The sequence below is a fragment of the Onychostruthus taczanowskii genome, unplaced genomic scaffold (assembly GCF_017590055.1).
Source record: "Onychostruthus taczanowskii isolate IOZ18803 unplaced genomic scaffold, ASM1759005v1 scaffold144, whole genome shotgun sequence".
Classification (NCBI taxonomy): Eukaryota; Metazoa; Chordata; class Aves; order Passeriformes; family Passeridae; genus Onychostruthus; species Onychostruthus taczanowskii.
This window is the reverse complement of record NW_024498619.1, coordinates 561,731-588,170: the sequence shown is the minus strand read 5'-3', so window position 1 is coordinate 588,170 and position 26,440 is coordinate 561,731. Positions and strand designations below refer to the sequence as shown.

Below are 26,440 nucleotides of genomic sequence, written 5' to 3'. Positions count from 1 at the left end.
CCTGTGCCTGGGCATGCCGTGGGTCTAACTCTTCCTTTAGACATTGGAAGCAGAGTGGAAGTAGCTGGGATGGGGAGCAGGTCCAGCAGGTCTCTGGGCTGGTTTGGAGCAGAACCCAGGGGTTAAGTTTGGGGTTCCATGTGAAGGTGTTGGGGAGCTCAGACGCGCAGAGTCAGAGCCAGGGACTGCTTTGGGCAGGGGGAGACCCCAAACCCCATCTCCTGCCATGGCAGGGACCCCATCCACAGCCCAGGCCCCGTTCAGCCTGGCCTTGGACGCTGCTCTGTGCGGGGTGACACCTGTGTGTGTCCCTCGTGGTGACACCTGTGTGTGTCCCTCATGGTGACACCTGGGTGTGCCCCTCGTGGTGACCCCTGTGTGTGTCCCTCATGGTGACACCTGGGTGTGCCCCTCGTGGTGACCCCTGTGTGTGTCCCTCATGGTGACACCTGGGTGTGCCCCTCGTGGTGACCCCTGTGTGTGTCCCTCATGGTGACACCTGGGTGTGCCCCTCGTGGTGACCCCTGTGTGTGTCCCTCATGGTGACACCTGGGTGTGCCCCTCGTGGTGACCCCTGTGTGTGCCCCTCGTGCTGACAGACACCTGCGTGTGTCCCTCGTGCTGACACCTGTGTGTGTCCCTCATGGTGACACCTGTGTGTGTCCCTCGTGGTGACACCGAGCCCTTGGGGACACCTGGCAGCAGCTCCGGGGCGTGCTGTGCCCAGTTCTCCTCTCTCCCACCCTTCTGCCCAGACCCCTCCTGCGGGACCCACAAATCTGTGGTTTTTGGGGACAGTGAGGGGGAGATGTGGCCAGGGCCAGCTGTCCCCCCAGCCATCTCCAGGGGGACAGGCGTGCAGGACGGCGGCAGCGCTGCGCGGGCTGCGGCCGCAGCTCCCACCCCAGAGCCTTTCCCAGCAAGGCACTTACAGCTCTCGGGGAAATTGCCGTGAAGCAGTTCCTGTAACTCATTCCCAAGGCAGAAATCAGGCTTTATGTGAAGTGCCCTGCTCGGCAGGGATGAACCACGGGAGGGGATTGAACAAGGAGCCGCTGTGGGGACAAAAAACCTCCGGATCTGAGTCACAGGAGCCAGCGCTGCCGACAGACACAGATAATCACATTTTCCCTCTATCATTTTATTTAACCGTTGTTTAGGAGACCTAGAAATGACAAATACATTTTAAATTATTAGGTTTACACCAGGTTTTCTTGTTAAGGTCCCTGTTAGGTTTTATTGCAGCGTCTCACTCGGCTGTTGATTTGTCTGGATAATGCTGCCCTGGGAGCTGTGGGGGGCTGGCACCCCTTCCCTCCTCCTGCAGCCTCTCTCAGCTTTCGCCTCCCGCCTTCCCTCCCTCCTCCTGCTCCCTGTCTTTGAGCCAAGGTGTTATTTCCTCGCTGGCTGTTTATTGCTGTTTATGATGGGGTGCTCAGCAGGAATCCCTCCCCTCACACCTGCTCGAGGGGAAGCTTCGGCTGTGGGAGTTTGAGGGAGGGCTGGAGCTGGAGTCTCACTCGTCCCACACCTCCCTCCAGCCTCAGCTTCTTTCTAACCAAATTTCTGCTCCCGGTTGTTTGTCTCTCCCCATGCCAGGGCAGACCTGGGCAGCGTGAGCAGCGGGTTTGGGGTGTGGGATCTCACCTGCAGCTGCTCAGGCTTCCAAGTCTGGTGGGTTTTTGGCTCCCTAATCAGTGCTCCAGGAACACAACTGCAACCCACCGTTTGTCTTTAGAGTAAAAGCCATAAAAGAAGCTGACAGTGATAAATCCAGGAGATGGTGGCTCCAGCAATCTCCGCTTTGTGTTTCCATGCCTGTACTAACCAGGGATTTCCTGAAGCAGAGAATATTGATTTCAATTCTTGTTCCGAACAAACAGAACCTGAAATCCTCCTCAAAGGGCGATCTGAGAAAATTTCCTCCTCAGAAGTTTTCCAGTAGTTTCCAAGCCAGCAGCAGAGCCTGGAATTGTTATTTGGGGCTGGGATGCAGCTGGCATCCCCATCCCAGCTGCCCATGAAGCAGCAGTGAGCCACAGGGTTTTATGCACCAGCTCATCCTGAAACACATTGTCAGGGATGTTCTGCTTTTGTGTAAAAAACAGCCAGCCAAGCAAGACAAAAATATCCCCAAAACACCAAGGAGAAGGTGAGCAGGCTCGGGGGGAAGCAGCAAGGTGGTGCCTCTTAGGAACAGGAGCTTGGGACGTGACTCAGCCTTCACTCACCTCTTATTTACTCTTCCCGTGGCCACATCTCTGACACAGCCTGAGGGAAGGAGTGGGAATGTTCCACGTGTCCCTGTTGCTTTCATGGAGCAGCAAAAACAATCTGCGTGTTTCCTTATGCAGATTATGAAGGAGTCATGCAAATTGCTCATACATGTATTCTCCCCTCCAGTTGTTCATGTTGCTGGGTGAAAGCTAATGGATTTATGGATTGGTTTGTGTAATCATTGCATGAGGAAACTGGAGGCAGGGGCTGAGTCTGCCAGTCTGAGAGTCTGATTGAGGGAGGATGGAAGGGGGAGAAGCAGCTCTGCTTCAACCCCAGGTGAAACTCCCTCTCCCAGCTCAGTTAAGATCTGGGATTGTGCTGAGTGCTGGGGTGTTTGCTGTCCCTGGCCATGGCAGCTGCACTCCCAGCAGATTCCTTCCTGAGAGTGGGACACAGCCGTGCTGGGAGGGGGGGACAAGGCTGTCCCTGCCCTGCAGGCTCACAGGAAACATTCCAACCTGTCCTTAAACACCTCCCAAGGACCGGCACAGGCAGGGTTTGCCCTGGATTTGGGGACAGGAGGCTTTGCAGAGCTGGGTGCTGGGGCACTGCCAGGGTAAAGCACACAAGGGAAGATCCCTCAGAAGGGTTTGGGATGATGCACGCAGGATGTGGGAATGCAGAAGGCAGTGCAAAGGACAGGGATGCCGAGATAAGGCTGCACAAGGGTTTAGCAGGGCTCAGATGTTGAGTATTTCAGATTTACAAAGCGATTTCATGGGGTATCAAATCAGTTTGCTGTAATTGCAGCAATGCTCCCTTACAGAGCTGAGACAGCTGTGCCCATCCACAATCAATCCACACTCAGGTAAAACCAGGTGTGCACCTGTTTCCAGGTGTGGAAACAGCCTCTCCAAAATTCCCCGTGCTTCAGTGATGTATTCCCATCCCATCCCTTGGGGTTTGCACCTGCAGGAGGGTGGGGATGGCTGGGGGTCACTCAGCTTTGGGGCTGAAGATGCTTCCTGCGGCCACCACCAACTTCCATCCTGGCCAGCACCTCCTGGGATTTCTTCCCAGCTTTTCTGAGAGCTCCTGGCAGGGCCAGGCTCAGCTGGGGTGGTCCCAGGACCCTTCAGCACTCGGGTGGTTCAGCCAGGGCTCCCGAGGAGCTCCTGGATCGGGGCTGGGGGAGCAGCACCGCGATGTGAGGGGAGCAGAGCGAGGCAGGCAGAGCTCCACGTGTCCATAAACACCTTAGAGCAACATCTGGAGAGCTGCTCGGGAAAAAATAAACAGATTTTTATTTATAAGCTGTGTGGTTTGGTTTTTACAGCGTTTTGATGAGGCACATAAATTATTGTTTAAAACCAGAGAACGTAAAAAGTTCCAGGAGGAGGCAGTTGTTGCCTTTGATAATCCCTTTCCTGAGGAATTTGCTGTGTTTTATTTTCAGCTGGCGGTTCCTTCTGCTGGCAACCGGAAAACCTGACAATTGCTTTTCATCTTTATTTGTGTCTGTAGTTCTAAGCTCCAAAAGTTTATTACTATTTACAACGTTTGCTATTTAAAAAGACAAAATGCACTTACTGAAACAACTCCACACGCGGTGGAATGACGGGAAAGGCACTTCTCTGTGATATTTGTGGTTGGCTCATCATTTTGGAGGTTTGCTCTGTTAGTTTGAGGTGTCAGAGGTTTGGGGGTGTGTGCAGGCAGTGCAGATCAGGGTGACAGGGTCCCCCAGTGCTGGGGGCTCCTGTGCCCTTCCCAGTGCTCAGGAGTTCAGCACTGGTAGCTAATTGAAGAATGCTGCTAGCTGTGGGCTGTGTTGGGGAGCTGGAAAGCAGCTTTTTGCAGGATTGCTGTCTCCCCATGTCTCAGCTGGGTTCCCCCCCAGGCACACGGAGCAGGATGTGCAGTGTGGGACACTTTCTGTCTGCTGGAGCACAGTGCTGGAACGTGGCTCGAGCTGGAGGACAGCCCTTGGCGGGGCCGAGAGGAGCTGGGTGACCTGCCTATCCAGATGCCAACGTCCATTTATTTCACAATTCTTATTTTTCAGTTGTCCCCACAATTCAGGAACTTAAATCCAGCGGTGTGGTGCTTGGAGGGAACGGCCTGATCCGCTGCGAAGGTGCAGGAGTGCCTGCCCCGGTCTTTGAGTGGTACAGAGGAGAGAGGAAGTAAGTAGCCACTGCTCGCCCACCCCTCGTGTGCCAGGGCTGCTGCCAGGCTGGGGCTGCCCCGGGGTGCCCATTCCAGCTTGCCCAGCTCCAGCAGCGGTGCTTGGGGCTGCTGGAGCTGCCCCGTGGCCGTGGCTCCTGCTCTGTCAGAGGGGAAATGGCAACAGCCTGACATCCAAAGGAGCTGCAGCCTTTGAAGGGTGACAGCCAGAAAAGCACTGGGAGAAGCTGCAAAAAGGATTTCTGGTCAATTTGTCTTCCTCACCTTTGAGAGCAAGGCTCTGAGGCAGTGTCAGGGATGCCCTGGTTGTGCTCTGGGGTGAGCTCTGCAGGTCGCTGCAGCAAGGGGGTCAGGGGAGCACTGCACCCTAAAACCTGGCCCTGTGTTCTGGGTTTGTGTGGGCCCTTCTGGGTCAGCAACAGCATCTCTGCAGAGTCCCTTTGTTCCACAGGCAGCTCATTAAACAGGAGGTGTTTTGCTTTGGAGCAGGTTTACATTTGGTTTACAGCTCTGGGCCTTCGCAGGAGCTCGTTTCTCTTGGGCTCACACACTGCTGCAGAAGCAGGTGGATATTGTCCCTTGTAGCTGGGAAGCTTTGGGAACTTCCCACCTTCCAAGTGCTGGGTTTGTCAGCTCGAGCATCCCATTAAACCTGGGAGCTGGCAGGAGAATATTAATGACCCTTTTTCACAGAAAGCCATCTGTCAGCTCCTTCCTCAGCTGCTCCCCTCCTGCAGCACGAGCTGCTGTCCTCCTCCCTCTTTGCTGAGCCATGGCATCCCACCATATCCCGAAGCTTCTCTTCAACTGATCTTTCCTGTAAGGACCAGGAACGTTTCTGCTGTGTTGGTGAGATCCATCTGCATCCCATCTCCATGGCTGTTCGTGGCTGTGTTGAGTTGTGCCCGTCCTGGGGCCATTGCAGCACAAAGACCCTTTCTGTGGGAATATTTCAGAGCAGGTTTTGGCACTCCAGCTTCAATTAGCAGCTCCCAGCACGCTGATCACTCTTGTGTTTGTAGCTCTGCCCAAACTCCTCCCTGCTGAGCACGTCCAGTGCCATGGCAGCAGCAGGAGAGGCAAAGCAGAGCATTTCAGGACAGCCAGGCTGTGCTCCTGCTCCTGCTCCTGCTCTGGTGGGAGTTTCACCTCAGCAGGACAAGCTCTGTCCTGCTGGGTCTTGCTGCTCAAACATTGGGTTAAATCTGGTGCTCCATCCTTGCAGGAGCTGGGCTCTGGTGATCCTTGGAGGTCCCTTCCAGCTCAGGGGATCCTTGCTAGGGATCTCTAAACCTCATCCCTTGCAGGAAAGGGGAAAACACCCAGGGGTGAGTTTTTTGCTGGCTTTGGATCCAATGTCTCCCCTCTGCCTGTGGATGATGGGCAGCCAGCTCAGGAAGAGCCCTGGCCAGCTCAGGCAGTGCTTTGGTGCAGAGCTGAGAAGGCTCAGCTCCCAGGGCAGCCCACAGGAGCATCTCCAGTACCCTGCAGATAATTTGCAGCCTTGCTCCACGGCTGAATTTGCTCCCTGGGAGTGCACACCCTGCGGGATTCTCAGCTGACAGAGTAGAGAGGATCCCATTTTTGTCAGATACTCTTGGGCTGGGACTCCTCTTTCTTAGAAATCTGGGTGGATTGTTCAATAAATTAGCAGTGGGAGTGAGCCCTGCAATCGTAAGTGTGCGTGCAGTGTCTGAAACAAGGCTTTTGGGGGTGGAAATTGCACTGTTGTTACTGAGATTGATGTGAATCCAAACGCACCATTCCCAGACTCCAGGGATCACCTCATCATAAAATAACCATTAAAGCTAAACACAGAGGCAGTAACAGACTGCACTGAGTCAAAGTTATTGCTCTTTGAGGCAGGGAGGGCTGATTCTGCTAATCACTGACTTCCCAGGAGTTCTGATCAGTAACTTCCCCCAGGTACTGGTGCACAGGGTAGGGAGAGCTGGAGAAAATTTGGGGGAGAAGTTAATAAAAGCATCTCAAAATTGTCCTAGAAATATCACATGGTTTGGTTGGAAGGGATCCTAAAGTTTACCCCACTCCAATCCCCTGCCATGGGCAGGGGCACCTTCCACTATGCCAGGGTGCTCCAAGGCCTGTCCAGGGATCCAGGGGCACTTCCAGGGATGGGGTGTCAGAAATGGGCTTTGAAGATTTTTGGGAATTCCCTGTGGAGAGCCCAATGGCTTCAATGTGCCAGCTCTGAACCCAGTCTGCTCTCAGGCTGTGTTCTGGGCTCACAGAAATTAGAGCTCAGACACTAAACAGCCACAGGGAAGAAGCCCAAAAGTCACCTAAATGAAATATTAAAGTATTAATTCCCTTCTCCTTCTCAAAGCAAACAAGACTTGCATTTGGAATGACAAAGCTCATTATCATGGCTTCATCAGTTACAGCACGGTGCAGGTATTCTGGGATGGAGGCAGAGCAGGGCTGGGGCTGGCACTGGGGCTCGGGGGACACTTGGGAGCCATCCCTGGGGAGAGGAGGGGCTCGCTCTTCCCGGGGGCACAGAGCAACGGGGAAGGAGCGTGCAGGCACTTCCAGGGATGGGGTGTCAGAAATGGGCTTTGAAGATTTTTGGGAATTCCCTGTGGAGAGCCCAATGGCTTCAATGTGCCAGCTCTGAACCCAGTCTGCTCTCAGGCTGTGTTCTGGGCTCACAGAAATTAGAGCTCAGACACTAAACAGCCACAGGGAAGAAGCCCAAAAGTCACCTAAATGAAATATTAAAGTATTAATTCCCTTCTCCTTCTCAAAGCAAACAAGACTTGCATTTGGAATGACAAAGCTCATTATCATGGTTTCATCAGTTACAGCACGGTGCAGGTATTCTGGGATGGAGGCAGAGCAGGGCTGGGGCTGGCACTGGGGCACGGGGGATGCCTGGGAGCCATCCCTGGGAGAGGAGGGGCTCGCTCTTCCCGGGGGCACAGAGCAACGGGGAAGGAGCGTGCAGGGGGGCTGCACACCCCAGAACACTGTTGTACACCCAGAGTGCTGTTGTGCACACCCAGAACGCTGTTGTACACCCAGAGTGCTGTGGTGCACACACCTAGAGTGCTGTTGTACACCCAGAACGCTGTTGTACACACACACAGAACACTGTTGTACACCCCCAGAACGCTGTTGTGCACACCCGGAGTGCTGTTGTGCACACCCAGAACGCTGTTGTACACCCAGAGTGCTGTTGTACACACACCCAGAACACTGTTGTACACACCCCCAGAGTGCTGTTGCACACACCCCAGAGTGCTGTTGTACACACACCAGAACACTGTTGTGCACCCCCATAACTCTGTTGTGCACACCCAGAACGCTGTTGTACACCCAGAGTGCTGTTGTACACACTCCCAGAGCGCTGTTGTACACACATCCAGAACACTGTTGTGCACACACCCAGAATGCTGTTGTACACACATCCAGAACACTGTTGTGCACCCCCATAACTCTGTTGTGCACACCCAGAACGCTGTTGTACACACCCATAGTGCTGTTGTACACCCAGAGTGCTGTTGTACACCCAGAATGCTGTTGTACACACACCCAGAGTGCTGTTGTACACACACCCAGAACACTGTTGTGCACACCCAGAGTGCTGTTGTACACACACCCATAACGCTGTTGTACACACACCCAGAACACTGTTGTGCACCCCCATATCTCTGTTGTGCACACCCCAGGATGCTGTTGCAGCCTGGCAGTCCCTGGCTGAGGCCCAGCAATAAATGATTATATAATTAATTATTATATAATTAATACAAATGAGAGCTGGGTGCTGAGCTTGGCCGAGCCGTGCACAGAGCAGCCGATTCCCCAGGAAGAGTTTCTGCTCCTCCAGCTGCACACGGACACCCCTGGGCAGCTCCTGCTCTGGGAATTGTGTGCTCACCCATCTGCATCCCTGCCCAGCCCCCTTTGCTGCAGGACCTCCAGCCCTGAGCCTCAGTGCCAGCCCCATCCCAGCAGGGCTCCAGGGAGGGCACGTGGGGACAGCGACAGGGACAGCCCCGAGCTGGCACCCCTGGGCAGCAGGTCACAGCAGGCAGGCACTCTCAGAGGCAGATGTCACCTGGGACAGGGCATGGTGACAGCAAAGATCCCAGCGCTCCATATTTTCTGGGGAAAAAAAGGAGGTGAACCTTGCAGCTGAAATGGAGATGGGGGAGCTCAAACTCTGGGCCAAAAGTGTGGAGCTGGCTTGGAAACAGCCGGTGCAGACCACAGGATCCCAGGCTGGGTTGGGTTGGAATGGACCTTAAATCCCACCCAGTGCCAGCCCTGCCATGGCAGGGACACCTCCCACTGTCCCAGCTGCTCCAGCCTGGCCTTGGGCACTGCCAGGGATCCAGGGGCAGCCACAGCTGCTCTGGGCACCTGTGCATGGGAGCAGCACAGCAGGGGGGTTTGGGAGTGAAGAACTCTTATGGAATTTTCTGCAGGAGAGGCAGGAAGCAGAGGGACAGCCATTGGTGGGTTTAGAGAACATCCACGTGCAAAGACTGAAAGGACAAATTTCCACCTGGCACAGAAGTTTTCTCTTTCTGGACCAAAGATGAATCTTCCAAGAGCAGTGTGTGTTCACCCCAAAGCAGGTGCTGCAATCCCATTTTTCTGTGTTTTCGTGCCCATGGGGTGTGGCACATCCTCTCCCCAGCCTTGGGCTGGAAGAGCAGAGTCCTTTAAGCAACACAACCTGCCCAGGGAGGAGAAATCCCTGTGTGAGCAGCACCTGCAGGGCTCTGATGGGAGGAGAGGCACTCCCATAACAATGAGCAATGTTCAGTCCACAGCCTGCACAAGTGCAATTAATGACAGATTTGCCAAGGTTTTCGGACAGAACGGTGGAAGATGGCATTAATTCCCAGGATATACGATCATATCCTTCAATATAGCAGACAAAAATTGCATTCCTAATCCAAAACTCTGCTCCTTGTGGGAAATAGAAGGAATTATGAGTAATAACTGTAGCGAGTTTTTAATAACACGGTTCCCCTTCTCGTCTCCTTGTTTGATCAGACGTGGTTTGCCTACGACAACATCATTAAAGCTGGTTCTCCTGCTTTGTCCTGGTGCCCAGCAACGCTCCTGACATGGCTGTGGGAGCAGTATCCACACACCTGCATTTTTCCTATGAATTTGGGGTGGGAAGCTCAAAGCTGGGCGAGAGGAGTCCTGATTTGGCTTTTTTCTGTGCCTCATTACCTGATCCTGCCCAGGCTGCTGCCTCAGCAGTGCTGCTGAAGCATTTTGTCCCTAATTGCAAGGCTCATTTGCAGCTGTAGAGCCCCAGCAACAAAACCACGGTCACAATCCTGGCTCCGAATCCTCACCTGCCACCAGCCAGAGCAGTGAAAGCACTCAACTCCAGAGACTGAAAAGTGCCTCTTGAAATGGCAAAGACCCCCTTAGAAAGGCTTACCAGGGCCCATTTCTGCCCCTGTGAAGGCATTTCAATTCCCAGTTGGCTTTGCCCAGTTTAAAACCCAAGCTCTGCATCCAGGAGTTTCTGTCCCTGCTCCTCCAGGCAGGAAGGGCTGTGGGTGTTTCTTTTCTCTCAGCTGCAGGACAGGCAGGCAGCACTGTTCCCCTCAGCACCCCCAGCCCCAGGGCTCCCCAAAGTGCCGGGAATTATTCTCAGCACAGGCACTGGCAGCTTGCAAAGAGCTCACCGTGCTCCCGGGGCTGTCTGTAAAACCAGGAAAGAAAGGAGAGATGTGAAAAAAAAAAAAAAATAAAATCTTGGTTGTGGTATATGAGTTATAGACATTTTCTTTTTGCTTTCTAGACTGATCAATGGTCAACAAGGAATCACTATTAAAAATTATAGTACAAGATCCCTTCTTACTGTTACCAATGTGACAGAAGAGCACTTTGGCAACTATACTTGTGTCGCAGCCAACAAGCTAGGGACGACCAATGCCAGCCTGCCTCTCAACCGTAAGTAACGGGGACGTGTGGCCAGCGCTCAGGGTTGGTTCCTCCCAGCCCCGTGGGTCCCACAGCCCGAGAGGAGCAGTGTGCTCGTTCCCCCGCACACCTGGAAATGCCCCTGTGTCCATCAGGGTCGGCGCTTCCGCAGCTGGCGGTGGCTGCTCCGTGCAGGGAAGGGTTTGGGTTCTGGCTCTGGCTGCTGCGGTGCGTTCTGGGGATCAGGGGCTGTGGCTCTGCCAGAAAGCCCAGCTAAGCCCACCCTTCCCGGTGGTGCAGAGGCACAAGGGTGACAGCTTCCTGCTCCCAGCGGCAGCCGCAGGTCCCTGCCATCCAGGGCAGAGGCTTTCCAGCACATTCCAAGGAGCAGCCTGTGCCAGAGAGCTGGGATGTGCCAGAGCTCTGTCCCACCAGCTCTGGCGGTGGCTGGTGCAGAGCAGGGCAGTCTCTTGGAGAAGGCAGTGAGAGAGGCGAGGCGCTGGATGCCCAGCGGGGAGTTGCCCAAAAGGGGCCCCAAGGTGCTGTTGGGGAGGAATTTTTAGCTGTGGCTCGGTAGCATTTCACTGCTGCTGGGTGTTCAGCCATCAGCTGGTGCATCCAAAGGTGCTCATTATGCAGTTCTGGTGCTGCTCTCTTCTGAGTGTGATAAAAGAGAGACAAAACTCCGGGTGTATCCTGCACGTGAAGATATTCCTCACTGCGTGGAAATGCAGAGCTTCAGTTGCTTAAATCCCACAATTATTGCCTGCCTTCCGTGAAATTTCCTCCTGAACGTACTCCCCATATGATGAATATTGTCAGGAGGTTCTAAATTCCTGCAGGAGAGGTGTAACAGGCACAAAATAACAGGGAGCCTTTGCTGCCATTTATTTAATATTTGAGGGATCATTACCAAAGTGGGAACGATGTTACACTTATTTTAGACAGGAAATGTAAGTGAAAACAAAGGAATATTAAGCCAGAAGGGTCTGGAATTTGGTGTATTTGCAATTCAGAGCAGGTAGAAGGAAGGTCTGGCTTCATTTGAACAGAGCAGGGCTGAATCTGTCTCTGAGCTGCTGCCAGGATTTTTTCTGTCTTAAATTGTGAGGTGCCTTGTAGCCACCCTTGAAAAGAACTTTGAGAGGCAGAGGTTGAAAATGTCATAGAAGTACCAAGTGCATTGGTACAAATCATAAAAATAGATGTTCTCCATCATGAAAGAAAGGGGAGGTGGGAAGCAGAATGGTCTGAGGGAAAATTCTGGAAATCTGGGTCTGCTGCTGACCTTGGGAGGGAAATGGGGGGACGTTGGCTCAGAGGTTTGACTCAAAGAGCAAGATGAAATGTCTTATTTTATACTGTGATTATTTAAATCCAGCTCTCCAGACAAGGAGAGCTGTCCTAAAGGTGGTGATCTGGATTTTGGTTGGGAATGAGGATCGTTTGGTGAAGTTTTTCCTTTGCTTATAATTTATATTAATATTATCTAGAAGCATTAGCCCTTTAAAAAAAAAAGACAAAAAAAAAGTAACAATAATTCTCAGGGTAGCAACTCGTTAAGCGTGGACTCCTTAATCCTTCAGCGAGAATTTTCTCCTGTGAAACTCTTGCATTTCATTTTGTTGGCAGTGAGAGTGGGCCATATGTGCTGGTTCAGGTACGTGCGAGGGAGCTGGAGCTCTGCCTGCCTGCAGCGCTCAGGAGCCAAACGTGGGGCTCAGAGGAGTTCCATTTGTTACTGGGGACTGCTGAAATTGCACTGCTGCCTTATTTCAGGGCGTGCTGCACGCTGGGGCTGCACTGCTGTCACACAGGCTGGGGCTGCACTGGTGTCACACTGGCTGGGGGTGCACTGGCTTCGCAACGGCGGCGACTCGGGAGCCCCATCCCATGGGAAACCCTGGGGTGTGCAGAGACACAGGAGGGGGATCCTAAATCCCCATGTCCCATGATCTGGGGGAGCTTGGGATCCTCTATTCCACTGGAAACCCCTGGGGTGTGCAGAGACACAGGAGTGGGATCCTAAATCCCCATGTCCCATGATCTGGGGGAGCTTGGGATCCTCTATCCCATGGGAAACATCTGGGGTGTGCAGAGACACAGGAGGGAGATCCCAAATCCCCAGGGTGACACTGTACTGTGACACAGGGAGGTGCGAGATCTCCCCCCTCCCATGGGAAACCCGTCAGATGTGCAGAGTCACAGGAGGGAGATCCCAAATCCCCAGGGTGACACTGTACTGTGACACAGGGAGGTGCGAGATCTCCCCCCTCCCATGGGAAACCCGTCAGATGTGCAGAGTCACAGGAGGGAGATCCCAAATCCCCAGGGTGACACTGTACTGTGACACAGGGAGGTGCGAGATCTCCCCCCTCCCATGGGAAACCCGTCAGATGTGCAGAGTCACAGGAGGGAGATCCCAAATCCCCAGTGTGACACTGTACTGTGACACAGGGAGGTGTGAGATCTCCCCCATCCCATGGGAAACCCGTCAGATGTGCAGAGTCACAGGAGGGAGATCCCAAATCCCCAGTGTGACCCTGTTCTGTGACCTGGGGGAGCTTGGGATTCTCCATCCCATGGGAAACCCCTCAGATGTGCAGAGACACAGGAGGGAGATGCCAAATCCCCAGTGGGAGCAGCTCAGACCCCAGTGTGACCCCGTGCTGTGACCCCTGAGCACAGGGCCCCCTGCACGGCCACTGTGGGCTCCTGGCCAGCAGCCCTGGGGACTCAGTGGCCACTGGCTGCTCCCTGCTCTCAGGGCAGGCTTTTTTAACAAAAACGTTGCAGCAGAGTTGGAAAACCTGTGGGTTTTTCTTAGCACATCCCCGTATTACAAACATAACACACCTAATGCACCCAATGTACCTAATGCACAAATGCACATCATGTACATGGTGTACCCAAATGGCACAGCAGCTGTGCACAGCTGGGGACCTTTCCTGGGGACAGGACTGAGCCCAGTCTCCATCACTGGGACCTGCATCCACACAGATGCAGGACAGAAGGAAAAGGGCTGTTCCCTTTACCTGGAGAGGGCTCTGGCTCTCTGAGATCCATCAGGGAGCCCTGAGCTGACAGAGAGCCACGAGGAGGGTCAGGGATGGCAGGACAAGGTCAGGCTGGCCCTGGGAGAGTGGCTGGGACACGGAGGGAGCCAAGGACACTCTCCGTGGAGCTGGACAGGCAGTGCCCCTGGCTGGGGAGAACCTCGGGGGCTGTGGCTGCTCACCAGGACAGGGGACAGCCCCACTGAGCTGGGGACACCCCCCGAGGGCAGCCAGACCCCTCCTGCCCTGGGGACAGGCTGGCAGCTCGCTGCCTGGGGGTGTGAGCATCCCAGACCCCTGAGCACACAGAGTTTGTCCTGTCCCTGCCTGGAGACCCTGCCCAAGATCCAGCCATTAATAAAAACCCAGCAGCTGGAAAAGAGGAAGTCTGAGCCTGGCGGGGAACACGAAGAGAAGCAGTGGTTCCAAAAAATGGATAATCAATGGCAATTTGCTAATTATTCGTGGCTGGGTCCTTGGGATCCTCCAGCTGTGTTGGTTCTTGTGGGGAAGTGTTTGAGGCATGGAATCCCTGATAACCTTTCTTTAGAAAACCTGGCAATCCACAGGAAGCATCCTTCTCTTTTCCTAACACTGCCAGAGAAATTGCTTTTTACATGGCTGGTTCTGTGATCCAGAGGTGTTACTGATATCCAGGTTCACACAGAATCCTTGGACATACTGCCAGTAACTATGAAAAAAATGTAAATAATTGTGAAAAGCTGCCCAAGAGGTCAGGAGTGACGTTTGGAAGGAGAAGGAACCTCGTGAGAGGGATGTGGTGGTATTTTCTGTGCTGATTTCATCACACAGGGACTTCACTGGGCCAGCAGCTGACTGTGCACTCCTGGTTAGTGGCACACGTTTGGAATCGTGTCTCCAGCTCCGCAGAGGCACCAGACCATGCCCTCAATTTGCACGTGTTGATTGCCTTACGTGCTGGTTCCTACACGGAGATCCCTAATTAAACTCATGTATTAACGCTCACGGAGCCTGGGCTGCGTGTCGGAGACATAAATAACGCCAGTGCTCCCCCCAGGAGTAAATGAGCTCGCTGTAAATCGCTCTCAGGGCCCCCCAGAGGCTCCAGCAGCCATCGGGGTGGCTCGGGGTCCCTGCCAAGGGGGAAGGGCCCTGCTGTGCCCCCTCTGCTGACCCACGGCCAGCGCCGTCCCCACGGCCATTCCTGCAGGGCCTGCTGCTCTGCCAGTCCTGGGCCAGACCTCAGGGGGCTCCAGAGATCCCCTCGGCCACGGACTGAGGTCTTGGGGGGCTTTTCCAGGCTGGGTGATCCTGAGAGAAGGGAGGGAGCGGAGGGCACAGCCCTGCTGCTGCTCCCTGCTCCTGGTGTTGGAGTGGCTGCCTGTGGCCCAGAGAGAGCCTGCACACATCTCACAGCCCTGCTTCTTCCTCCTCTGGCACCGTTCCTTTGGGTTTTCCCGGGCTGGGGGAAGAAGGGAGAGGAGCAGGGTTTGCCAGGAAGGAGGAGAGCTGGGCTGTGGGCACAGGGAAGAGCAGGGCACTGAGGTGGCTCTCCTGGAGTGTCCCTGCTGCAGCACCTCCCGTGCCATCTGTCCCCCGCATCCCGGGCTGGCCGTGGGCAGGCTCAGCAGGAGTTTACCCAGCCTTCATTCATTAATGTTCTGGCATGCCCTGGTCACAGAGTTCATCCTTAAATCAGCAGTTCCATTTTATTGACTGAGAAATCACATCTCACTGCCTTTGGGTCTGTGTCAGGTTCTGCTCAGTTTTAGCTCCACAGCTTTGCCTGGCCCACCAAATCTGACATTTCTGGAGAGAAATACACTCTCCAGGGAAATTCCCTTTGTGTCCACAGTTTCTGCTGTTGTCCAATTACCTAAGGAAGATTTTGCTATTTTGTCTCTCAAATACTGGCCTGGAAAGCAAATCAAATTTCAATTTGCATAGTTCTGTCTCAGCCAGGCGGGCTGGTCTGCATCAGAAAATATAATAGAAGAAGTGTCTGTAGGTATATATATATATATTTATAAGCTTAAATGAAAATTCCTGTTCTCATTAGGAGCCTGCTGAAAGCCTGCTGCAGTCAGTCAGTCAGAGGACAGTTATTGATTTAGTAAGGTTTGGATCCAGCCCAAGGTCTCCAGGAGCCATCACTGTGCAGAGAACTGGTGCTCTGCAGCTCATTTTCCCTTCATCCCTCCCAGTCCTGCCCCTGGGTGCAGGGCATTGATGGAGTGCTCCTGTTCCCAAAGGAAAACAGCTCTGAGAGCTCCCAGCCAGCCCCAGGATTCCCTGATTTGTGGCATTCACATTCTCTGGAAAAATCCCTTTGCCCGGGATTTTTCTCCTGGGAAGCTGAGAAGCCTCAGAGAAAAAGGAAAACAATTCTTATCTCATTTGCTTCTCCTGTGTTTTGCTGCTTCGGAATGTGGTTGGAGATTGTTTATCCAACAGGTGGTTGTTTCGTTGGGTTTGTGCTGTGAATTATTTTGACTCTTTGGCCAATCAGGGCCAAGCTGTGTCGGGACTCTGGAGAGAGTCACAAGTTTTCATTATGATTATCTTTTTAGCATTCTGTAAGTATCCTTTCTGTATTCTTTAGTATAGGATAGCATAGTATTCTTTAATACAATATAGATCATAAAATAATAAATTAGCCTTCTGAGAACATGGAGTCAGATTCATCATTCCTCCTTTGTCTGGGAACCCCACAAGTACAACAGTGATTCTGGGATTGCCAGCCAGGGAAAACCTTCCTGCCCTCCCCTCTCCCCTGGGGCAGCAGCTCAGCTGAGGCAGAGCCCCCCTCCCCTGGCAGGGCTGGGGGAGCCATTCCAGAGCACATTGCTGGGAACTCTGCACCTTGGATTCATACATTCCAGAGAATTAGATAAATGGCCAAATCCCCCATTTGTGTAAGTCATGATAATTCTGTTAAACGTTGGGTTCGAGCTCCTTCCATATGGATGCCAACTGCTGCTCCAGGTAACAATTACCGAGAGTTATGAAGGAATTTTCTCTAAATCCATTTTCCAGCTTGAGCTTTATTGTGAATTATATGACAATAAGTGACTGAGATGGGATGAGGCAGAAATAACCCATTTGAGCAAGGCCAGGAACACAAGTTTCTCCTTGGCATGTAGCAGAAATTTAAAGGCCTGGGAGTGGATCAGGGAAAAATCAAAGAGAAATCAAACAGAAGCCCCAGGGTCTCTGCTGTGGGCTCCTGCTGAAGTTGCCCTGATGCTCTGGTTTGTTCCATTTGTGTTTATATGCACAAATTTTGCAGTCACACACAGCTCACAAGGTTCAGACTCCTCTTCTTGCCCACCTGGTTAAATCGGAGGGGTTGAGGCGTGGCCAAATCTTCATCTCAAGTATCAGTTAATTATCATAAAATCCTGGAATATCCTGGGTGGGGAGGGACTCCCCAGTGATCACTGACCCAGCTCCTGGCCCTGCAGACACCCCACAATCCCCCCTGTCCTCCAAACAATGATTAGAACATTCCACAGAATTTAATTCCCTGCCTGTGCCCCCTCAGGGTGAGAAGCACTCGTGGGCAGAGCTCGCTGTGCCTCGAGTTTCTTCTCAAAGCCTCAAAGTAAATTGGAAAAAATGAAAATCCAAAGAATACCTTGTGTAACAAATGGGATGAAGACAAGAAGTGCTGTAAATAGCACTATAAATAATGACACAGATTTATTTCACAGCTCAGTCTGGAACACAAACCTCAGCTTGGCCTCAAAACCTGGGGAGGAGGGAGGGAGGAGGCTCAGAAAGGGGAGATGGAAACAGAGGAGGAAACAGTCCCCAGCTGGGGGGGCTGAAGACAATTACTGCCTCTCCTGGGCAGGAAAAGTGGGTTACTGGAATATTGGTGAAGGTGCATTAGGAAGTTTTCTCATAACACAGGCCCAGGAGAGAGTCACTTACACTGATCAGTGGCCAATTCTCAACCCAGGGCAGAGCACTCCTTCGTTAGAAGGTTATTAAGTGCAGAACTTATTTTCATATCGAGTTGTTGAGCAAACCTTCAGGGGGCTTCACAAAGGAACTAGATATTGATCAAGGATATCCTGAGTTTTCAGAGACCAGAAAATAGATTTTAAACCCAAGACTCTGGTATTTAAGCAAATAATCTAACTGGTTGGAAAATGCCAAAACTGAAATAATTTCCCAGACAAATTCTGGGTTAATTGACAAAAGCATTTGCTCAAACCCAAACATTTACCTGTGAAGTTTGTGTCAAGTGTTTTTAATTTAGGGATTACCATAAAATATGGAGAGATGGTGATTCCAGAGCTTCACTGCATCTTCCTGGGAGCTGCTGTGAGTTCCTGGGTGTCTGGGCACTCGGTGAGCTGAAGGAAAAGAGGGAGGGGAGGAAAAAAAATCCTTTCTTTTTTTTTCTTCTTTTTTTTTTTTTTTTTTTTTTTGGCTGCAAGAAAGCTAAAAATAACTTCAGAGGTTTAAAAACAAGAGGTTTTCAGTGAGCCCACACTAGAAGCACTAATTAACCTCTGTGCTGAACCACAGAGGAAACAAAATGCTGAGGTGCCTCAACCAGCCTCGGAAATCAAGAGCTCAATTACTGCTACCCTTAATTCCTCCTCCAGGTTTATGTGTGCAGATTTGGACTGGATTTACAATAATAAATTGAGCATAAAAGCTTTCTCTTCTCAGGGCTCTTCCAAGGCTCTGGCATCAGAGCCTTTGATTTGTGATATCAGAACTATTCACAGAAAAGCGCCTGTAATGAATTTTTCAGAAACTTCCTTTTTCCCCCCACATATCTAAAGTAACAAAGCTGATTTCCTGACTTTTAAATGTCCTGCCACGGAGCACCTAGAGAAAGAACCAGAATTTTACTGTGGGGGAAGGCACTGTTCCTGTGAAGAACATTTCTTATAAATTGCCCTGATATTCAGACTTTTAGGCTTGGCAATATTTGGATTTACTAACTTTATTCAAAAATAAAACACACGCATGAGGACTGGATCATTTAAATTCTGTTAATTTATTCAGTTAAAATTATATTCCAAGGGAAAGAAGAGAAATTTTAAATTGCTAGGGATGTGAGGAAGAAAGGAGCAAATCTCATGGAGTGGCTGCACCCTCTGACGATGTAGCAGCTTTAATTTAGGCAATAAATTGTCCATCTTTTGCCAGCCCTTTTTCAGGGGCTGGTGCTGAGCTGTCCAGGGTGCTGCAAGTACGTGAGGGAATGGGAAATGGAGTCAGGATCAAACTGGCTTATCTGAATCAGAGGGGACATAAATGTGGTTTTTACTGGGTTTGGTTTTTTAGGTTTAAAAAAATATATAGTTTTACAGTCAGAGGTAGTTCTGTGCACTTCTTCATCACGGCAATTCAATTTATTCATCTTAATCAAGCACTGAGTTTAAAAAATCGTCCTTGCTAGCATTAGAGCAGAACGTTGTACGAAGGATGCCTGGTTCCACACTGTGCTTTTGGAGGTACTTTTGCAGAGCACTGCCCTGCTCTGAGCTTTCACCACGCCTGGTTCCTGGGCAGGCTAGTATAGTTTTCATGTAGTATTTTAATATAATCTATATCCTAAGGTAATAAATCAGCCTTCTGAAATAGAGTCAAGCCTCGTGTCTCCACACTTGGGGTGTTCACCTCAACACTGCTGTGTGTTCCAGGACAAGCTGTGCTTCCCTGGGCTCACCTGCCCTGCAGTGATCCACACCAGGGCTCCTTGCTGTGCTCCTCTCTCCTCCCTGCCCTGCAGCACTACTGCACTGGGAATTTCAGATTCATGCTTCCATCCCAGGAAGGGACCACAGGGGCTCCTCTGGAGCCATCTCCCTGCTCCAGCAGGGACATCCCAGAGCACAGGGTTGTGTCCCAATGGCTCTGGAATATCCCCAGAGAGGAGAGTCCACAGCCTCTCTGCACAACCTGCTCAGGGCTGGGCACTGCCCAGGCCAGAAGCTCTGCCTCCTGTGCCGGCAGGGACAGCCAGGGCTGAGGCCCCTCTCACTGGGGCTCCTCTCCCGGCTGAGCAGCCCCAGCTCCCTCAGCCTTTCCTGGGCACAGAGCTGCTCCAGGCCCTTGCTCAGCTCCAGGAGCTCCTGTCCCTGCTGTGCTGCGGATCCAGAGCTGGACATAGCAGCCAGAGGTGCCTCCAGGGCTGGGCACGGGGGCGGGATAATCTGCTCCTTCTTAAACTCTAACTCCATCTTAATTAATCTCCCTTCACAGAAATTGTAGTCATTTCATGAATCTCATCATGACATGGGCACATCTCCTGTGTAATTTATAGAGATTGTAATGATTCATTTGATAGGCATTGTCTGTGGATTTCGGCTCGTCAGGGATCAGCAGAGCTATAATTACACAGTAATTACTAAATAAGTTATTCACAAATTGCTGTGCCAGTGAAAGCAAATAGCAGAGCACTTGAAGAGTTTCCAGTTCTGGGCACGTGTTTGGCCCACGCAAGGAGTGTGGGGCTGGGGCACGCTCTGAGGCACTGGGAACCCATGGAGCAGAAGGGAGAGCTGCTGGAATCCATGGAGCAGGAGGGAGAGCTGCTGGGGATCCATGGATTATGAGGGAGAGCTGCTGGGAATTCATGATGGAGGAGGGAGAGCTGCTGGAATCCATGGATCATGAGGGAGAGCTGCTGGGAATCCATGGATCATGAGGGAGAGCTGCTGGGGATCCATGGAGCAGGAGGAGAGGGTGCTGGGGATCCATGGATCATGAGGGACAGCTGCTGGTGGCAGTGTCTCTGTCCTGGCAGAGGTGTCCCTAGGGAGAGCTGCTGGAATCCATGGAGCAGGAGGGAGAGCTGCTGGTGATCCATGGATTATGAGGGAGAGCTGCTGGGGATCCATGGATTATGAGGGAGAGCTGCTGGGAATTCATGATGGAGGAGGGAGAGCTGCTGGAATCCATGGATCATGAGGGAGAGCTGCTGGGGATCCATAGAGCATGAGGGAGAGCTGCTGGGAATCCATGGATCATGAGGGAGAGCTGCTGAGGCTCCATGGATCATGAGGGAGAGCTGCTGGAATCCATGGATCATGAGGGAGAGCTGCTGGGGATCCATGGAGCAGGAGGAGAGGGTGCTGGGGATCCATGGATCATGAGGGACAGCTGCTGGTGGCAGTGTCTCTGTCCTGGCAGAGGTGTCCCTGCCTCTGTCCCTCTGCAGCAGCAGGAGCAGCCTTTCCCCTGGGGAGCCCTCCAGGAGAGGCTGGGGCAGAAACCTGAATTTCCCCAGGCAGGGGAGCATCTCCCTGGGCTGCCCCAAGGCACAACGAGCCCAGTCCCACAGGGACCATCCCTCGGGCCACAAATGGAGCACAAACTCTGGGAGTTTGGGCACCTGAATTCAGGTGAGCCCTCCCCAGTCAGCTCCCCACGGCCGAGCTGCTGCTCCCGTGTCACTCAGGCACATTCCTGTGATTTCCCCTTCTGGTTTTCTGGGAAATGTGGTGATGGGTTCCCCCTGCCAGAGAGCAGGGCTGCGTGGGACAGCGGGCAGTGGTGCCTTGAGGAGCTGGGACAGAGGCTGGATGGAGTTTAGAGGAATAAAGTGGATATTTATGGAGGCCTCCAAAGGCCACACCCTGGCAGTAGCGGAGCCACAGTCACGGCTCTGTCTGGATGGCTCCAAGATGGGAGCAAAAGAGGGCTTGGCCACGAGATCTCACATTTTTATGTTGCAGTCCATTTGCATGTAGGAGGCAACTGTCCAATTAATAGCTTCAAATGATGAAGTTTCACCCTCCTTGCTTGTTTGCTTGCCCTCCTCTTTTCATGCTTTGGGCCTGAAGTTTGAGGAGATTGTCCTTGAGCCTCCAGCGAGAGCAGGATTGTTTTGTGAAAAGATCCTAGTAACACTGATGTAAAGCTAAAAGCTGCACGCCAAAACAGAACAGAAAAACAAACCCCAAGGTATCAGTGTCCCCCCTTTTGGCAGAATTGTTCCCTGGCAGGGTGGGCAGGCCCTGGCACAGGTGCCCAGAGCAGCCCCTGGATCCCTGGCAGTGCCCAAGGCCAGGCTGGACACTGGGGCTGGAGCACCTGGGGCAGTGGCAGTGTCCCTGCCATGGCAGGGGTGGGATGGATGGAATTTGAGGTCCCTCCCAGCCCAGAGTGGGGTGTGTGAGCTGCTGGGTCACCTCTGCAGCTGGGCTTGGTGTCCCCGGGGCTGCCAGCCCTGCCCTGGGCAGTGACAGACGAGGGTCCCTGCCCCAGCACTGCCCCTTCCAGGTGTCCCCTGCTGCAGCACCTCCGCTGGGTGCCTTGCCGTGTTCATCTCCAGAAACACACTGACGGTTGTGCAGATTCAAGGGGTGACCCCTGAGAACAGGAATATCATTACTGCGAGTCAGAGCAGTGCTAATCATATGTTTCTGAGCAGGAAAATGCTAACAGATTTCCAGGTCTGCATTATTCATGAGCTTCCATTTATCCATATGAATGCAAGACCAAGCTCAAAGGACACAGCCAACTTTGTCACTTTCTCTTTATTTTGTTATGCTCTCAACAGCTGTAAAAATCATTAAAGCAGCAGTTGTCCCTGGAAAAATCTGAAATGGGGAATGAGGACCAGTGAGCAAATATTGTTTATCCTTTAGAACACGGTACCTTGAATAATAAATGAAAGCATTGTCTTTCCTGTCCCTTTGGTGACGCACACATGTCCCACATGTGTGGGATTCCACACATGTGTGGAATTCAGCGGGTTCCTCCCTTCCTGGCCTGCTCTGGTTTAGGTTTTCTCTGAGCTGTGCTTGGCAGGAGCCTCTCCAGGCACACCTCGGTGAGTTGCAAGTGCTGGGGGTCCTTCTGACACCTGTAAAGTCTCACTGCTCGCATTTATTTCTCAAATCTGACACAATCCGTGATTCATTTTGTAGATTTTTTTTTCTCTTTCTGTGTTGCACGTTTTTGGTTTTAATGGTTTGGTGCTGTAAATGCTGATGCAAAGACGTGCCCTCACATTGGTGGGTATATTGTTGTGCTACTCTAAAAGTGGCCTGCAAATGAATGGCTTCTGCCAGCACCCATTTGCTGAGGACAAAGTTCCCTGATTTATTCATTTATTCAAAATACAGGCAGCCCTGCGAAAGGTAAAGCCTTGAGCATGTACCAGTGTCTTATAGATGTGAAATTGTTGTGAGAGTGAGGAAGGAAACGGCATATTTTTACTGCCAAGAAAATCAAATGTGTGACCTTTGACTAAAATATTATTTTGAATGTTTTAATTAAAATATAAATTTGTCTGTTGCTGGTTCACACACACACACACATAATACCGCCCCTCACATTTAAATTAAATTTAATTTAATTTAACTAAATTAAATGAAATTAAATTAATTTTTTTCACACTATAAAATCATTCATCCTACATAAAACATGATGGCTCACTCCAGAACTTATTAAAAGATAAATAAATAAAGAAGCTTTTAGCAGGCTGGAGCATTAAAACAATGTGTTTAGTATCTTTCTCTGCCTTTCCATAAGGAAATCAAATTCCATCTGAATTTACGTCAAATTTGAAATTCATCCCATTGTGCTGCCAGCTGAAAACAAGTCTGGGACTCGGGGCTGGAATCCACAAACCTGGAGGCTCTTAAAAATTGCCTTCCATTGGACTTCCTTTACAACAGGGCACGAAAAGCTGTCAAAAATGTGGTTTTCCACAGCCTTAAAAATATTTGAATATTTATTGAGAAGCCCTTGCTATCGAGCAGAACAATCAGCTGGAGGTGTAGAGCTGCCAGAGGATGGAGTGAGAAAACTCCCTGGCAATTTCAGGCCTCAAACTTCAAGTTCACAATTATTATTTTTTTAACGTCTCACCGGTGTAGAGCTATTAAATATTTATCATCCTGTAATAAAAGAATAAACCATTTAAATAAAATAAACCATTACGAGGCAATTAAGGTGTAATAACTCAAACCTGCAGAAAAGCTCTAATTGTAATTGCAAAATATTAAGGGTGAGAGAAAGACACAGAATAAATTAAGGTCACATCTCTGCCCCATCCACTCATAGTTTCCATCCAAAAGATTTATTATGAAGTGTTTTTCCATTTTTCGTGGTACTCAAACAGGCTCTGGCTTCCCTAGGCTTAAAGACCTCGATTTCACAATAAATCATTAATCTTTAACAAAGCTGATGAAGCCTGGGGGAGATTAGCTTAAATAAACCCAGTTAATTATCAAAGGTCATAAACGGAAGCAGTTATGAGCATTTTTTTAATTAACTAATGAGTTGGTATTTAACTGCCAGTTGTGTTTTGGTCCAGTTATTGATTACTCCAGGCCGAAATATCATAGTCAAACAATTGTACTGATGCAGATGGAAATGAAAGAAGCTTTTGGTATTCTCCAGCTGGGAAATGCTCTCCTTGGGACCATCCCAGCAATCCCACCCTGGGCATCCCTGAGAGCCCCCGGGGTCTGGCAGATTTGGGAATGTGCCTGTTCCCTGGGGAGCCTGGGCAGGGCCAGCAGCCTCTGGGGAAGGACCTCACCTGACACCCACCCTAATCCTGCCCTGAGAAACCCCTAAATCTGCTCTGAGAAACCCCTAACCCTGCCCTGACACCTCCCTAACCCTGCCCTGACACCCACCTAACCCTGCCCTGACAAACCCCTAAATCTGCTCTGACACCTCCCTAACCCTGCCCTGACACCCACCCTAATCCTGCCCTGACACCCACCCTAATCCTGCCCTGACAAACCCCTAAATCTGCTCTGAGAAACCCCTAAATCTGCTCTGACACCTCCCTAACCCTGCCCTGACAAACCCCTAACCCTGCCCTGTCAAACCCCTAAATCTGCTCTGATAAACCCCTAACCCTGCTCTGACAAACCCCTAACCCTGCCCTGTCAAACCCCTAACCCTGCCCTGACACCTCCCTAACCCTGCCCTGACAAACCCCTAACCCTACCCTGACAAACCCCTAACCCTGCTCACAAACGCCTAACCCTGCCCTGAGAAATCCCTAACCCTACCCTGACAAACCCCTGAGGAGTGGCAGAGACCAAACTCACGAGTGAGGGGCTGCAGAAATCACTGGAACATTCCAGAGTCCCTGTTCCTTGCAAAACAGGCTGGATTTTCTGCCACTGAAACAGAGAAGGGCACTGAGAATTCATTATGGCATTGCTTTTTTATTCCAGAAAATCAGGCGTGGCTTTGCTCACAATAAAGCACATTTTTCACTTTTCAAACCTGCTATCCCCCTAGCAGCTTTAATCGCTCCAAACACAACAGTTTGCTTTTGGACCAGCTGCAGAGTGATGAAATAAGTAACAAAAAGTGGGATTGGTAGCTTTAACTCTAGACCTGGTCCCAGGGATGGGCTGGTGCTGAGCTGGTGCTGGGAGGGGGCTCCAGGGACCTGGAAAAGGGCATGGCCTTTGGAATGGGAATGGAATGGAATGGAATGGAATGGAATGGAATGGAATGGAATGGAATGGAATGGAATGGAATGGGTGGATGGGATGGGAATGGATGGATGGGATGGGAAGGTGCTGGGATGCCCTGGGCAGTGCCCAGGCTGCTCTGGCTCTGCTGGGAGCTGCTCCTGGCATGGATGTCTCTGGGCTCTCCTCTCCTGGCACAGGCTGCGATCCCTGCTCTGCCTTTGCTGAGCTCCCCCTGCTCTCTGGGGGGAGAAATTTGGGCTTTGCCACGGACAGGAGCTGGGGCAGTGCTCTGCTCCTTGCCCAAATTCCCTGAGTTTCCTCCTGGCAGGAGCTGGGGTTTGTTTTGGGAGCTTTGAGGAGCAGTGTGAGCACAGCCAGGCTCACTCCCACCACAGCTCTGGAGGAATCTAATTCATTATGGCATTGCTTTTTTATTCCAGAAAATCAGGCGTGGCTTTGCTCACAATAAAGCACATTTTTCACTTTTCAAACCTGCTATCCCCCTAGCAGCTTTAATTGCTCCAAACACAACAGTTTGCTTTTGGACCAGCTGCAGAGTGATAAAATAAGTGACAAAAAGTGGGATTGGTAGCTTTAACTCTAGACCTGGTCCCAGGGATGGGCTGGTGCTGAGCTGGTGCTGGGAGGGGGCTCCAGGGACCTGGAAAAGGGCATGGCCTTTGGAATGGGAATGGAATGGAATGGAATGGAATGGAATGGAATGGAATGGAATGGAATGGAATGGGTGGATGGAATGGGTGGATGGGATGGGAAGGTGCTGGGATGCCCTGGGCAGTGCCCAGGCTGCTCTGGCTCTGCCAGGAGCTGCTCCTGGCATGGATATCTCTGGGCTCTCCTCTCCTGGCACAGGCTGAGATCCCTGCTCTGCCTTTGCTGAGCTCCCCCTGCTCTCTGGGGGGAGAAATTTGGGCTTTGCCACGGACAGGAGCTGGGGCAGTGCTCTGCTCCTTGCCCAAATTCCCTGAGTTTCCTCCTGGCAGGAGCTGGGGTTTGTTTTGGGAGCTTTGAGGAGCAGTGTGAGCACAGCCAGGCTCACTCCCACCACAGCTCTGGAGGAATCTGCCCTGAATTTGTTCCCTTTGCTCAGGCAAACAGGCGCTGAGGAATCGCTGCCTTCCTAACCACGTACAAGGAGATTTGCTGGGCAAATAATTACAAGTAATTGGCCTCTGGTAAACTGAAAGTCAGGGTTTATTTACTTGCTTGTTTTTACCTGCCTGTATCCTCTAATAGCTCCTTCCAGCTCATATTTTTCCCAAGCCTTGGATGTCAGGAAGCTGCAGCTGTGGGTCCTGCCCTCCTCGAGCACTTCTGTAATTCTCAGTCCCGCTGTCCTCCCCTGCCTGGGAATTTACTGTTGTTTTGACAATTTTATGTGCAAACATATTTAAATCCCTCTGACCTCAGCCTCCTGAGCTGATTGAATTTTGCTTTAACTTTGGTCTGGCAATTTCCATTTCCATGTTTTTATGCAGAATGCCAGGGTTTCAGCTTGTGATAAAGCTGAGACAAAAATAGGTTTGGGCCCATGCTGAAATTCTGTGTGTGAGCAGAGGGGCTCTCATTTCTCTCATTCCTTCACTGTGTGGTTGGGTGGACATGGTGGTGTTTAACTTGGATTTGATGGCC

At 51.4% G+C, this 26,440-nt stretch overlaps 1 protein-coding gene across 2 annotated transcripts in view; it reads left to right on the top strand.

Annotated features, from left to right (window-relative positions):
* Positions 1 to 26,440, top strand: part of NEGR1 (neuronal growth regulator 1) — a 189,211-nt gene that overhangs the window by 135,737 nt on the left and 27,034 nt on the right. For both annotated transcript variants that reach the window (XM_041398351.1, XM_041398352.1), the window contains exons 5-6: positions 4,286 to 4,406; positions 10,205 to 10,356. In XM_041398351.1, the coding sequence (XP_041254285.1) occupies positions 4,286 to 4,406; positions 10,205 to 10,356 (273 nt within the window). The remainder of the gene's footprint in view (positions 1 to 4,285; positions 4,407 to 10,204; positions 10,357 to 26,440) is intronic.